The sequence below is a fragment of the Bufo bufo genome, chromosome 4 (assembly GCF_905171765.1).
Source record: "Bufo bufo chromosome 4, aBufBuf1.1, whole genome shotgun sequence".
Lineage (NCBI taxonomy): Eukaryota > Metazoa > Chordata > Amphibia > Anura > Bufonidae > Bufo > Bufo bufo.
In genome coordinates, this window is record NC_053392.1 from 183,154,124 (window position 1) to 183,170,612 (window position 16,489).

General features: G+C 41.2%; 1 protein-coding gene across 2 annotated transcripts in view; it reads left to right on the forward strand.

Moving 5' to 3' along the window:
• Positions 1-16,489, forward strand: part of LOC120997846 (schwannomin-interacting protein 1) — a 513,059-nt gene that overhangs the window by 349,053 nt on the left and 147,517 nt on the right. Inside the window, exon 1 of one of the 2 annotated variants that reach the window (XM_040428162.1) lies at positions 10,291-10,625. The exons of the other annotated variant lie outside the window; for it this stretch is intronic. Within the exon in view, the coding sequence (XP_040284096.1) occupies positions 10,620-10,625 (6 nt within the window). The 5' untranslated portion in view covers positions 10,291-10,619. Of the gene's footprint in view, positions 1-10,290; positions 10,626-16,489 lie in introns of those variants that run through there. 2 annotated transcript variants of the gene reach the window in all.

Here is a 16,489-nt window from a genome sequence, read left to right on the forward strand (position 1 = left end):
GGTTTAGTGCTCTCAACTGCATAATGAATCTGCTCTTGCTTTGCTGGAAATCAGCTCTAAATCCTTGCTGGGGAGCTTATGATAGACTTCAGGGGTTAAGTAATAACACACCGTTCAACAGTTTACTCACGGTTAGCAGAAAGCCTCCCTGGGCAACACAAAATCCTCCGGGGCACGCTCTGTGGTAGGGAAGCATCAGCCAAGATGGTGGTTGAGGTGCCCTTGATGTTAGAGGTTCTTAGGGTGCTTGTTGCGGCTGAGTCCCTTGATGGTTTTTGTCATGACGCCAGTACCGTTAATGGTGGTACAACCAATGGTAGTAATAATGAAGTAGGCAGTGGTAAGATGCAACTCACAACTTTTACTGAGGTTGACTTTGGTTGCAGCAGTACAGAATACAGTCTCTTGTTGGTATTAGAGTTAATCTGCAAATCCACTGTTCCTAGGCTTTCTTAGGCTGGTTTTAAGTTTTGGTTTTAGCTGTGGTTGTGGAGTTCCTTATTCCTGTTGATGTGCTCAGTCCTATACCTTGTCCTTTCCCTCCAAGCTGAATATTGGGTCAGGTAGCTAATCCGTTTCCCAGAATTATGGTGTGTCTGCCAGAAGCTATGAGTCCTCCACCATGTGCAAAGGTGTCTGTGGCCCTAAATAATGGCTATTATCACCGATGAATCTTTTTGATGCTTGTTTCTATTCCAGGGAGGCAAACTCTCCCCTACTGGTCAGGGATGCAAGTGTATAGTCCGGCCACAGAAGAAAAACGCTTTTCTGCGCCTCACACCTTGGTACTACCTCATAGCGAAGTTGGCTCCACTCACTAATCTGTGATATGGAGTCTTCACTCTGCATTCTCTACCACCAATCTGATCTCATCTGATCTAATCTGCCTCACTACTCTCAACTCACTAACTAGGCCTGACCTAGGTATATATATATATATATATATATATATATATATATAAGACCTAAGTTTTATCCCCATCTAGTGGTGGGATGTATAAATTACACCTAATCTGCCTGGTAACAGGGATTTTGCAGATAAATTAGTACAAAGTCACATAATACAGCATAGTACAATTTTTAGGGTAAAAAGTGCTTTTAAGCAGTGCCCACACACATGTAGTGGGATGCTGCACTAGCACATCCGCAATATCCAGTCCCCATAGCATCGTGTGCTATTATTGTGTAAAAAAAAAAACGATTTGATATATATGCAAATTAACTTGAGATGAATCCTGTATGTGAGATGAGTCAGGGACAGGACTCATCTCAGGTTAATTTGCATATGTATAAAATCATTTTTTTACACAATTAAAGCACACAGAGCTATGGGGACTAGATATTGCGAATGTTCTAGCGGCCATCTAGCAACCCATGTCCTCAGCTCTATACACAAAATCCCGGTGACAGGTTCCCTTTAAGTTCCTGGTCATTCTGGGCTTTGAAGTCAAGGAGATGGTCCTATCAGTGATACAGAGATAGCTGTGAGTCACTGATAGGACCGTCTCCTTGACTTCAAAGCTCAGAAAGAGCAGGAACTTAAATGCATTAAATCCAAGTTTTGCTGAATCTTTTCCCATTAAACTACAGGTGTATCTCAATAAATTAGAATGTTATATAATTCATTTCAGTAATTCAATTTAAATAGTTAAACTCATATATTATATACTGCAGATTAATTACACACAGAGTGATCTATTTCAAGTGTTTATTTATTTTAATGTCAATGTTTATGGCTTATAGGTAATGAAATATAGAAACATAGAAACATAGAATGTGTCGGCAGATAAGAACCATTTGGCCCATCTAGTCTGCCCAATATACTGAATACTATGAATAGCCCCTGTCCCTATCTTATATGAAGGATGGCCTCATGCCTATCCCATGCATGCTTAAACTCCTTCACTGTATTTGCAGCTACCACTTCTGCAGGAAGGCAATTCCATGCATCCACTACTCTCTCAGTAAAGTAATACTTCCTGATATTACTTTTAAACCTTTGCCCCTCTAATTCAAAACTATGTCCTCTTCTTTTAAATATTCTCTCCTCTTTTACCTTGTTGATTCCCTTTATGTATTTAAAAGTTTCTATCATATCCCCTCTGTCTCGTCTTTCTTCCAAGCTATACATGTTAAGGTCCTTTAATCTTTCCTGGTAAGTTTTATCCTGCAATCCATGTACTAGTTTAGTAGCTCTTCTCTGAACTCTCTCCAAAGTATCAATATCCTTCTGGAGATATGGTCTCCAGTACTGCGCACAATACTCCAAATGAGGTCTCACTAGTGCTCTGTAGAGCGGCATGAGCACCTCCCTCTTTCTACTGGTAATGCCTCTCCCTATACACCCAAGTATTCTGCTAGCATTTCCTGCTGCTCTATGACATTGTCTGCCTACCTTTAAGTCTTCTGAAATACTGACCCCTAAATCCCTTTCCTCAGATACTGAGGTTAGGCCTGTATCACTGATTTTATATTCTGCTCTTGGGTTTTTAAGCCCCAGGTGCATTATCTTGCACTTATCAACATACAATTTTAGTTGCCAGATTTTTGACCATTCCTCTAGTTTTCCTAAATCCTTTTCCATTTGGTGTATCCCTTCAGAAACATCAACCCTGTTACAAATCTTTGTGTCATCAGCAAAAAGACACACCTTACCATCGAGGCCTTCTGCAATTTCTCTGATGAAGATATTAAACAATATGGGTCCCAAAACAGATTCCTGAGGTACCCCATTGGTAACAAGACCATGGTCTGAATATACTCCATTGACTACAACCCTCTGTTGTCTGTCCCTCAGCCACTGCCTAATCCATTCATCAATATGGGAGTCCACGCACAAAGACTGCAATTTATTGATTAGCCTTCTATGTGGGACAGTATCAAAAGCCTTACTAAAGTCTAGATAAGCGATGTCTACTGCACCTCCGCCATTTATTATTTTAGTCACCCAATCAAAAAAATCAATAAGATGATCTCCATGAAGTAAACCCATGCTGTTTTTCATCTTTCAATCCATGGGATTTTAGATGTTCTACAATGCTCTCCTTAAGTATAGTTTCTATTAATTTCCCCACTGTTGATGTCAGGCTTACTGGCCTATAGTTGCCCGATTCCTCCCTACTACCTTTCTTGTGAATGGGCACAACATTTGCTAATTTCCAATTTTCTGGGATGACTCCTGTTACCAGTAATTGGTTAAATAAATCTGCTAATGGTTTTGCTAGTTCAACGCTAAGCTCTTTTAATAGCTTTGGGTGTATCCCATTAGGCCCCTGTGACTTATTTGTATTAATTTTAGACAGCTGAATTAAAACCTCTTCCTCTGTAAACACACATGCATCAAAAGATTCATTAGTCTTACTTCCTAACTGAGGTCCTTTTCCTTCATTTTCCTTTGTAAAAACTGAACAGAAGTATTCATTGAGGCAGTCAGCTAGTTCTTTATCTTCTTGCATATACCTTCCTTCTTTTGTTTTTCATTTGTTAATTCCTTGTTTTAGTTTCCTTTTTGCATTTATGTATCTAAAGAATGTCATATCGCCTTTTTTCCCTGACTGAGCTAATTTCTCTTCTGCCTGTGCTTTAGAAGCTCTTATAACTTGTTTGGCCTCTCTCTGCCTAAGCTTATAAGTTTGCCTGCAAAAAAGGGGGTTAGTCAGCACCTCCCAGTGCGCAGGTGCACGCTGCCATGGCAAAGACCTAGAAGAAAAAAAGAGACAATGCAGCAGCACTCTGCAAATCAGACAAAGTACAATAATGCTTACAAAAATTATGGTGCTAATACTACGCTTATTTATAAAAGCGAGATGCTTGGACAATGCATTTTGTACAAAACCATCTAAGCCCGTCTGCCGAACGTCAAGGCGATCTCTGTTAGACGGGTCCTAACACTAAATACTACCTGTTATGCGCCATAATGACCGCCATAAAATTCAGGGAGTGTTGGACCCACATGCATGTTGGATCCACTCTGCCTTTTTCCATTTTTTGTGCCAAAATGGCCTCCATTACAAGGGATGCAGGTACCAACATGCATGCTGAGCCCACTCTATACCCTTCCTGGTGCTAGACAGCTTCCAATGAATGTAGTGAGAGCAGGCTACAGCTTTATACTGAAAGTAATTAAAATCAGCCTATGGGGCAGACAGGCTAATCAGGAGTGCACAACTCGCTGGAGTGCCACATCTCCAGCATTGTAAATCTGCAAAAAAGGGGGTTAGTCAGATGGTTTTGTACAAAATGCATTGTCTAAGCATCTCGCTTTTATAAATAAGCGTAGTATTAGCACCATCATTTTTGTAAGCATTGTTGTACTTTGTCTGATTTGCAGAGTACTGCTGCATTGTCTCTTTTTTTCCTTATAAATTTGCCTGTCATCCTCCTTTTGTTTTGTTTTTTATAATTACTAAATGCTATCTTTTTGTTTTTAATGATTTTGGCCACTTCTGCTGAGTACCACAGTGGTCTCTTCCTTTTTTTGCTTTTACTGATAAGCATAATGCAATTATATGTTGCATTCAATAGTGCCACTTTTAAGTAGTCCCATTTCTCCTGGACTCCTATGAAACTGTTCCAATCTGATAGGGACTCGTATACCACTAATCTAATTTTAGAAAAGTCAGTTTTTCTAAAATATAAAACTTTTGTTTTTGTGTGGTGTGACTCAGTCACTGTACTTATAGTAAACCACACTGACTGGTGATCACTAGATCCCAAGCTTTCCCCTACAGTAATATCAGATACCAAATTCCCATTTGTGAATACTAAATCTAAAACCCAAAAGTTAGTATACCAGAAAATTGGATAAGACCAATTCAAAAAATGACTTTTAATACAGAAATGTTGACCTACTGAAATGTATGTACAGTAAATGCACTCAATACTTGGCCGGGGCTCCTTTTGCATGAATTAATGCATCAATGCGGCGTGGTATGGAGACAATCAGCCTGTGGTACTGCTGAGGTGTTATGGAAGCCCAGATTGCTTTGATGGCGTCCTTCACATCATCTGCATTGTTGGGTCTGGTGTCTCATCTTCCTCTTGACAATACCCCATAGATTTTTCATGTGGTTTAGACAGGTGTGTTTGCTGGCCAATCAAGCACAGTGATACCGTGGTTATTAAACCAGGTATTGGTACTTTTGACAGTGTGGGCAGGTGCTAACTCCTGCTGGAAAATGAAATCGGCATCTCCATAAAATTTCCTGGTAGATGGCTACGCTGGCTTTGGACTCGATATAACACGGTGGACCAACACCAGCAGATGACTTGACTCCCGAATCCATGACTGACTGTGGAAACTTCACACTGGACCTAATACAACTTGGATCGTGAGTCTCTTCACTCTTCTTTTAGACTCTGGGACCTTAATTTTCAAATGAAATGCAACATTTATTTCCATCTGAAAATAGGACTTTGGACCACAGTGTAACCCAGGTACGATACTTATGACATTGTCTCTGGGTCCTGAGTGGCTTGACACAAGGAATAGCCATGTTGTAGCCATGTCCTGGATATGTCTGTGTGTGGTGGCTCTTGAAGCACTGACTCCAGCCACAGTCCACTCCTTGTGAATCTTCCCCAAATTGTTAAATGGGCTTTTTTTTGACAATCCTTTCAAGGCTGAAGTCATACCTGTTACTTGTGTACTTTTTTTCTACCTCACTTTTTCCTTCCATTCAACTTAATTCATATGCTTGGATACGGCACACTGTGATCAGCCAGCTTCTTTAGCAATGACCTTTTGTGACTTACCCTCCTTTTGGAGGGTGTCAGTGACTGTCTTCTGGACAACTGTCAAGTCAGCAGTCTTCTCCATGATTGTGTAGCCCACTGAACCAGACTGATGGACCATTTAGGAAACCTTTGCAGGTGTTTTGTATTGATTAACTGATTAGAGTGTGACAGCATGAGTTTAAAACTTTTTCACAATATTCTAATTTTCTGAGATACTGACTTTTGGGTTTTCATTAGCTGTAAGCCATAATCATCAGCATTAAAATAAATAAATGCCTGAAATAGATGATTCTGTAAGTAATGAATCTATATAATTTGAGTTTCACTTTTTTATTTCAATAACATGCCTCTTGAAACTTTAAGAGGCATGTGGAGATCTCATCACAGATCAAGTCAGGACAAGTAGGCACCACATAAAAATGGCATAACTAGAATATGAGAGGCTCCTGAAACATAACCTGCTAGTAACTGATGGTTCTTGAGTGCCTACAAATGCTTTCTAACTCCCTCTCTAGATGAAACATTCATTTCACATACAGTATAAGGTTTGCAAACACCTCCGTTTAATAGCAGATAACAAATCAGGCTTTTAGTCATAATGAATTAACAGGATAGACTTTGAAGGAAACAGCTCAAGTTACTTTCCCAGTCAAGGTTTAGAGTGCTTCTATGTTCTCAAGGTGTTCTTGTAAAGCCGTTTACACTTTACAATTCAATAGGGAGTAAAAGTATTAGAATTTTAATTGATTTGAGTGACAAGTCCAGCCTGTCAATAGCACTATTCTAGTACTTAATAGACTGCACATAAAAAAGGTTGAAAAAACTTTTTAGCATACTCTGCCCTGGGGAAAAGACTGAAACACTGTTCATACACTGCACCAGTCTTATTGATGAATAAACATGTATTGGTCTTTCTACAAATAGATTTAGGGTCTGCAAAACACCCCACCCAATACCAAGGTGTAGTTTATAGGAGACATAGTGGCCCCAGTACTGTACAAGTAACAACTCATGTTTTATTAACTAAAAACAGAATATGTGAATTGCAAAGAACTACTGCATGTTAAGCATTTTATAAGGATGCAAGGCAGGAGATGTAGGTGCTGTCGCTGGCGAATGGTGCTGGAGTCAGTAGGTAGGCCAGGCCAGTGGTAGAAAATACATTTCTCATTACTAAAATGCAAAATGGGATTTTAATACCCACAGCATTAAAGCCCAGTTCCAAACAAATCTCAGTGCAATTCTTCCCGATAGTAATTTATAAATAGCAGCAATGATGGGGGTTGTGGTACTCTCTCACTCTTTCTTTCCAAAATCTTTCTACTTGGAGAAACTTGTCTGCAAATCCCAGGCTGAGGGGTACAGGAGTAAAGGGGTTATCCGACACAAAAAAAGTCCCCCATATGCCGGACCCCTCACACTGAATAAACTTACCTGGCTACCCGCTCCCTGTGCCGCTCCTGGTCCCTGCACCGCCGCTGCTGCTTCTGCCGGTGTGCCGTTGAAAACATCTGGTGTCAGGGAGGGGGGGCAGCCAATAGCAGGCGGGGACAGGTACAAACCTCTCTATTGTCATCCGCGATGCTAGGGAGGCTCGCCCCCGCCTGCCATTGGCTGCTCCCCCCAAGACTGGATGTTTTCATCCATGCACGGGGAGAAGCTGGTGCGGCAGTGCGGGGGCCAGGAGCGGCGCAAGGAGCGGGGAGCCAGATAAGTAGAATCAGTGTGAAAGATAACCCCTTTAAGACACAGCTGGCCATTTCCAGGTCAGTTTGTAGAAAGGTGTATTGGCAATGTTCTCTTTCACAGCAGCAAAGTCTGCTGACTGACTCCAGTGCATGGCCTTGCAGATTCTGGACCTTCCAGTTCTTACTTTTCTTTCTCTGGAGTACTTTAATGTAGCAATGGCTTTCTTGCTGCAGATGTCTCAGAGATAAGTGCTCTCTGGGACAGAGGCCTACTTTTCTGAGGGGTGAGCACATGAAGCTCCTCTCTTTTCCTCAGCTAACACACAGCACTCTCTCTAAACACACTGAACTATGTTCATCTCCTAGCATCCTAAAAGGGGCTGAGTCAGGATAGTTAATCCTGACCTAGCCATACAGAACTATGGAGGATGCAATACAGTAAATCAGAACATTACATTAAACTAATTAACGTAATAACAAACCCTTTTGTAGTTACCCTGTTGTGGGGTACTGCACAGGGATCACATCATTAAAATGGCAAAAGTAATGGACGCTGAAAATGCTTTAAAAAAATTGAAATGTAAGTTTGTTAAATAAATGATTATGTATACTACTATATTTACAAATGAGGGGGAAAAAATCTTTTTCTCAAAGCTTCTCTTTAACCTCATGGTTCTCTAGATGTCACGAGGGTGTCAAGAGCCACGCCTGACTCCGTTATACCCGGGATCAGAAAGTCGCAGCGGGTGGCTGCGCGCTCTATGTCTAAAGACAGTGCTGTTTATTAATGGTAGCTTTCTGGGTTTTCCTTGCAATCCTTTTTGGCTCACTCAGGGATCCGTAGCTTCTCCTCCTCAGCTGTTTCTTGTCCAGCAATCCCAACCTCCTTATATTCCCATCTCTCACTTCTCTGGTTGCCAGATATAGAGCTTCGTGCCTGGACTTCTATACTGACCCACTGGAGCTGTGTAGCTGTGTTCCCTGGTTGTTGTTCCAGAACGTTACCCTCGGATCCCTGTTGGGCCTTGGTGGTCTGCTGTTGTCGCCCACCTGGGATTATATGTTTGTCTGTATTGTCTGTCCTCTCCTTGGTGTTTTCCTCTTAGTGTCAGTGGTGCGGACTAGTGATCCCACCGCCCCGTTCACTACATAGGGCTCATCTTAGGGAAAGCCAGGGTTTAGGCACGTGATCGGCGTACGGGTGAGGAACCCGTCTAGGGACGTCAGGGCAGTCAGGTGCCAGCCGCAAGGTGAGTCAGGGGTCACCACCTTTCCCTCTCCCTTTGACAGGGCCTTCCCATTTCCCTCCATTTGCGTGACGCCGGTCATTACACTAGATCAATGTATTTAGTGTCATTCTTGCCCCTTGTCTACACCAAAACTCTCTGTCCTGAGCAGCTCAACACTCTCTGCCAAGGTTTGTATAGTTCAATTTAGTATTATCTCAGCTTCTTTTGTTTTTGTAGAGAAGTTACACTCATCTTTTTACACTAGATATGGCACTACCCAAATATTACTGGTGCACCAAGCAAAATACAGATAGCAAGCTATGTTCTTCGGACCAAAACGAGTCCTCCATGATTTCAAGGTCAACTGTGACTGTGACCATTGTAATAAAAAGTGTAATTTCTCTGTCCTTCAACTTATGACTTCCCCCATTGGAATAAATGCAAATGGGGTCTAAAATAGTGAGTACGGCAGATATTCTTTGCTCAGTCACACAGCAGTGAATGCAAATAAACATCCTAAAATGTAATTTTGATGCTGTTTGTTAAATAGGGAATTCTAATGAAATGCTGATTATAAAACCGTTTTTATAATGGATGCCTTTGGTTTTGTTTACATGTCAGGGGATAAAAAAATAATTGGAACAAGTTTTATTAGCTTTTATTATGTTTATACATAACTAAATCCCCTAGAAAGAGATATAGTAATTTCCTCAAAGTCAACTTGCTGGATTCTTAGCAGCTCTCTTGGAGCCTTATCGGTTTAAAGATTAAAAAAAATCTAACTAAGCTCTTCTATGAAGTATTTAAGTGTCCAGTGCACATCTGAAGTTATGTTCCAACTTCAGAAGACAATGGGCTCATTAAGTTCATACTAAATGTCCTAGCCTTTAATTTTATTGGAGGGTATTTTGAGGCTGATTTAGTCATGTGTAGGACAAGTCAGGCTTGTATAAAATGAAGCAGCAGGGAACAAAACCGTCTTAGCCTTCCATTCTGTACCCAACCAGTGAAGTGATTGGCTTGTTGTGCTTTATTTGAAGAGGGAAAAGTATAGGACAGGGTTATGAGAATTCATTATGTTGCTATAGCAATGGTTTGATTCTATTTCAGTTATAGACTGGACATTAGAAGTCTTTGCCGATGATGTCATCAATCAAAATTTCTGACATTAAATATGATATACTGAACCCATTTACCTTATAGATAAGAGCCACTTCATGGTTTATAGTTTATACACCCTCCAGGAATAAGAGATAGATTAGATAGATAGATAGATAGATAGATAGATAGATAGATAGATAGATAGATAGATATGAGATAGATATATAGATCCATGTGTACACAAAGAAAAATATTAAGAAAAACATAACCAGATTAAAGACTTAAATTTCTGTATGTAGCACAGCAAACTGAGGACACCTTAAAATGTTAACAAAGAAAGAAGATAAAAAAAAAAAAGCCACAACCTATTAATGATTAACACCATGTCCTGGGTCTAGCAGAACTGAACTCATGAATAATTCATATCAGAAACACATTTCCCCCTGCAAGGTTGATGAATGAAATAGGGAAGGCTTTTGGAATGATCAGCTCTCGCCCATCCAGCCTTGCTCAGAAATCGTCATGAAATTGGAGGGTTAAGACAAGTTCAGGAGACCCCAGGCACAGTCTAGTCATTTTCCGGGGAGGGGGGGAAATCATATTGAAATTGGTTGCGGCTATATTTTACCAGCTTAGTCTCTGGCAGCTGCTGCAAAGAGTTAAGGCGTGAATGTTTGAAGTGAATTAAAGTCTATTTTTGAACTGAGCATTCGAGTCCAGGAGGAATGGTCTCTGAAGGGAAAGGAAAGCGATGAACAATATGACAGGCAGTTGGTGCAGAACATGCCTCTCAAACACTGCTATCTGCCGATGATTGGAATTTTCCTGTAAAATGACTTGAAAGGGAGATCGAGACACATAGAAGATGAATGTAAGTACAAATAGATTCCTTTATTATTTCTTTTTCCATAAGGTTGCAGCAGTCAGTTCTCTATGTACCTTCCTCTTGAATCTATGTTCTGATTAGGTTCAGCTATTAGGAATGTACTTTGCAGCCTATAGCCTAGCTTTCTAATGTTGTTTCCTGCGGTGAGTTAGAATATGTAACCTTTCATTTGCACTTGCACAGTGTAGCTTGGAGAGCAATGACACATATACGTTTGAGATCCTTGAAATGTCATCTGTCTCCTGGTTTTCACAAATTCACCTTTACATGATACAGTGTAGCTTCTATCTCGGTAATACAGAAGCAGGCAGGTATGTATAGGTGTGATGTCTTGTAGACGTATCATATCAGTTCTATGTAAAGCAGGAGACAAGTCATAACTCAGTAAAGGTCACCGTGATCTCCAATGTTTCAGTTCCTGCATTAGTACCTCTTCTGACTACATAAATCATATAGTCATAGAGGCATAGGGAAGGTACCATATCAGTGTACTGTATCTATGAATGCAATGTGTGCAGTGATATTTAGCCACCTCTTGGAAATTCAGGCAGTATTCTATATTTATCTGGTTCATTCCAAGTTGAAATGCGCCTTGAAAGTAAATACAGATTAGCCAAGCATCTTCTATATTGAGGAATAAACATCTTAGGTTTAAAAACATGCTTTAAATAGAAAGATTGTGCATAGAACTCATTATTTTTCTCCCATATCCACGAAGACTGTGGTACAAATCCAACACTAATTTGTTTGCAAGGCACAGTGTGTTGAATGAGATGGAAAGATGCTAAATATAACCCAGGATTCCTCAATAGATGTGCACACCTTAAAGGTCAGAACATGAGTAAGAGAAAAAGAAATCCAAATTCGTCTAGAAGCAGCAGATAACTGGAAATAGCACATCTCTGCTCCATTTCTGACTTGAATATCTTCCCCATGATATCCACAATGATACAGTAGCATCATTTATCATAATTTACAATGAAACACTTGCAACTGGAAGAGGGGAAAGCTAATGTTGACAACAATCTAGTCCTCTAGTCTTCATCCTTGCTTTAGGGTCTATTTTTCCATTGGCATACATTGGTCTTCATGTTATACTGTTGGTTGTCCATTAATGGCAGATTACTCTGTATTTATTTGATGAGGTTGCTGGACTGCTAGTAGTAACTGACTGTTATCGAAGTTGCAAGTGGATAAAAGATGGGAAAAATCATCTTAGTAAGCTAATGAATGAGCTGGCAATTTATAGTATGTAGGATTTAAGCTAATAGAAAGTCTTGACTGTTTGTAGTCTTCATCTTCATACAATTTCCAATATGTTGGGAACCACCAATAATGTCTTAGTAGATATAACATCAGTGTTTTCATTTACCTAGTTTTTACTGTAATGGTACATATTACTGGTGGGCACACCCAGATAGAGTCTGACAAGACCAGCACTTTGGCTGATCTACAACTAGGAGCATCAAGATACGAGACACCTTTTGTCCATGTTATAATTACAATTACAATATAGGGGTCCCTCAAGATGCTATGGTCTGAAAATACAATATTTTCAACTTACAATGGTCTTTCCTGGGCCATTATAAATTGAAACTAGACTCAACATACAATGCCTCAGACATGGCCATTTCTCTGATAAAACATCAGTATTTTCTTTCTAGTAGCTCCTCTTTCAGCACAGTGTGGTACTACATCTCATATACGGCTCTCTGTCTGTACTAGGTTAAGCTGCTTCTGTGGCTGTCAGGTAATAAGAAGCTCTTGTCCTCATCACAGACTGTTCCTGACTGTTATATCTAAGGACTTGCTTTATTTGTCTTAGTTATCTGCTAGTTTGTCTTAAATCGTCATTTTCTCTTATCTTGGATCACATTTTGGGGCTTTGGAAGCAATTACTAGTTTTCCACATAGGTATGGACTTAGAATGGTTTTAACATACAATGGTTGTACTGGAAACAATTAATATTGTAACTTGAGGGCTCAATATATACTCTCTCAGTCTGCTACATTATACATTAGCCAGCTTGCACAATAATTGATAATTCTAGTACTAAAGTAAGTGTCCATTATTACTTCCATTGCATAAACTTCATAATGCAATGACCTTAATAACTGCCAGCTCATATCATAACCCTTATGTTAAGTTGTTAAAGAAATACAGTCCCTAGGGACCATGCATGTCATCATTTCTCCAACATGCCATAATATATTATTGACTTTAAATGTTGTTCTCATCTAATTTCATATCCACATGATATCAGGAGAATGGTGGTTCCCTGACCTCCATTTTACCAGTTCAGAAGGCGGCAGCCACAGATCGAATGAAGAAGGGTCCAACCTGTGATTATAATAATTTGAAGCAAGTTTTATATAGTCTATTCCTGTCATCTCTGTCTATGGGCACTACTCACGAAAAGTTAGGGATATATTGCTTTCGGGTGAAATTTATGGAAAATGTAAAAAGTTCAAACTACAGTGATATTATATCATGAAAGTAAGACATTTAAATAGAAGCATGCAATGGTGATTTCCTCATCTCAAACAATTTATTGAAATAAAAGCCAACAACAGTGGTGGGTATACCCCCACAAAAAATTTCAATGTCTCAAAAACTTGTCATGTGGCCTTGAGCTTTAATTACAACTTGACAACGATGTCTCATGCTGTTTACAAGTCAACATATTGTCTGCTGAGGCATGGCATCCCACTCTTCTTGATGGGTGGCCCTAGGGTCATTGAGGTGCTGGGGTACATTTTTTACGAGCCTCTACACGGCAACTCAGCTGATCCCATGGGTTATCAATGGAATTCAGGTCTGGAGAAAGTGTAGGTCACTCCAATTGAAGTACCCCAGTCTCCAGCAGCCGTTCCCTAATGATGCAACCTCTGAGGCCTGTGTTGTTCATACAGAGACACATTGACTGGATTAATGATGTTATTCAAGCAGTATGGGCTTGTCTCTGTATCATTCACAATGTGTATGGCAGTTCTATATTGACTAGACACACCTGCCCACACTTTAACACCACCACCACCAAAGGCAAACAGTGACTGATGCACAGCCCTCTCCTTCACGTCTCCAACATCAGTGAACAGCACTGAGGCCCGCTGGTCCCTTGTCCAGCGAAGATGCTCCATGGCCAATGCAAGATGATGATGCTTGTAGTCAGGTACCCTTGCAGGTCATCTAGCATGTAGACCACGCTCATGTAAATGGTTTTGAATGGTCTGACGTGACACTTGGGTGCCTCTCACCTCCCTTAAATGTACCTGGAGTTGTGTGGCATTCATCATCTGGTTCCGCAGGGCATTGTTCACAATGAAGTGGTTATCAATGTGGGATGTGGCCAAAGGATGTCAACTTCTATGCCTTTCTGTGGCTCTTCCAGTCTCTCTGTATCTCTGTTGCAACCTGCTGATGACACTCTGGGACACTCTAAGCTCAGTGGCCACTTCTGTCTGAGAACATCCTGCTTGAAACCTCACAATGGCGAGGTACTGTTGAACAATTGTTAGGTTGCCTTGGTCTCATGATGTCAAAATGTGAACAGCATGATGATGAGGAGGACTGTTTAAATACCAATTCTAATTGAACCAAGAAATGTATTGGGCATTCATGGATCAAACACCTGTTGTGAATTTTGCCATTAACTCCTTGTTAGAGAACAGCAAGTTGTGCAAAAAGTACTGAAACATTGAACAGTTGGACATGTACAGTCAGGTCCATAAATATTGGGACATTACATCCAAATCAGGTGAACGGTGTAGGAATTACAACAGTTTGCATATGTGCCTCCCACTTGTTAAGGGACCAAAAGTAATGGGACAATTGGCTTCTCAGCTGTTCCATGGCCAGGTGTGTGTTATTCCCTCATTATCCCAATTACAATGAGCAGATAAAAGGTCCATAGTTCATTCCAAGTGTGCTATTTGCATTTGGAATCTGTTGCTGTCAACTCTCAAGATAAGATCCAAAGAGCTGTCACTATCAGTGAAGCAAGCCATCATTAGGCTGAAAAAACAAAACAAGCCCATCAGAGAGATAGCAAAAACATTAGGCGCAGCAAAAACAACTGTTTGGAACATTCTTAAAAAGAAGGAACTCACCGGTGAGCTCAGCAACACCTTAAGACCCGGAAGACCACGGAAAACAACTGTGGTGGATGACCGAAAAATTCTTTCCCTGGTGAAGAAAACACCCTTCACAACAGTTGGCCAGATCAAGAACACTCTCCAGGAGGTAGGTGTATGTGTGTCAAAGTCAACAATCAAGAGAAGACTTCACCAGAGTAAATACAGAGGGTTCACCACAAGATGTAAACCATTAATGAGCCTCAAAAACAGGAAGGCCAGATTAGAGTTTGCCAAACGACATCTAAAGAAGCCTTCACAGTTCTGGAACAACATCCTATGGACAGATGAGACCAAGATCAACTTGTACCAAAGTGATAGGAAGAGAAGAGTATGGCGAAGGAAAGGAACTGCTCATGATCCTAAGCACACCACCTCATCAGTGAAGCATGGTGGTGGTAGTGTCATGGCGTGGGCATGTATGGCTACCAATGGAACTGGTTCTCTTGTATTTATTGATGATGTGACTGCTGACAAAAGCAGCAGGGTGAATTCTGAAGTGTTTCAGACAATATTATCTGCTCATATTCAGCCAAATGCTTCAGAACTCATTGGACGGCGCTTCACAGTGCAGATGGACAATGACCCAAAGCATACTGCAAAAGCAACCAAAGAGTTTTTTAAGGAAAAGAAGTGGAATACTGTGCAATGGCCAAGTCAATCACCTGACCTGAATCCGATTGAGCATGCATTTCACTTGCTGAAGACAAAACTGAAGGGAAAATGCCCCAAGAACAAGCAGGAACTGAAGACAGTTGCAGTAGAGGCCTGGCAGAGCATCACCAGGGATGAAACCCAGCGTCTGATGATGTCTATGCATTCCAGACTTCAGGCTGCAATTGACTGCAAAGGATTTGTGTCACGGCTGAGGATGGGGAAAATCCTCAGCCGTGTGATACCAGAAGATCTAAGGCGGCTCGGCCAGGACGACAGGATTAGGGAACAGGTCACCTCCTAAACGCATCCCTAACCTGACCCTGACTCCTAGCTACATGAGCCGACCTTGATGGTAGGAGGGCTCATGCACCGGAACCTTGAAGTCCCTGCTAGCCCTCAAGATGGCCCTAACCTAGGAGCAGGGTAAGACGGCCTGTTCCTTCTGGACGCGGAGGAACAGGGGTCTCACTGGCCAAGCTGCAAGGAATGGGGGAACTCATACAACATACAGATATGACAGGGGAACTAAACAAGTTCCACACGTACCTGTCACAGCCACGCTGACTGGAACCCATGCATGCACTACTCATGTCCACAGAACACAAAGGGACATAGCACACATAACACACAGGTTACCAGGACATCCATAGTTGCACTAAACAGGAAACAAAGGGAAACATCAACTGAACATCATGCAAACATAACTTATACATCACAGATAAACCTATGACCACAAGGGTGGCCCCCACTGGCAGGTGATATACACAGGAGACTGCTCCAGCTACACATGGCTGAAGCAACCCACTGAGACATGCCAAACACTGAGGCTTTATAGGCCAAGAGGCCACACCCAACAGTCAGACACACCCCGTGACTCACACACACTGAAAGGGAGTTAACCCTTCCAGCACCAGGGAAGGGAAACATAAAAAGGGAAGTGTCCAAACTAAGATCACACTGTGGCTTTTGCCGCAGGCAACGACATGGGTGGCTACCATGTCCTGGGAGTCAGCCCGCAGGCCGGGACACTGCCACCACATGTACACATCCAACCAAAC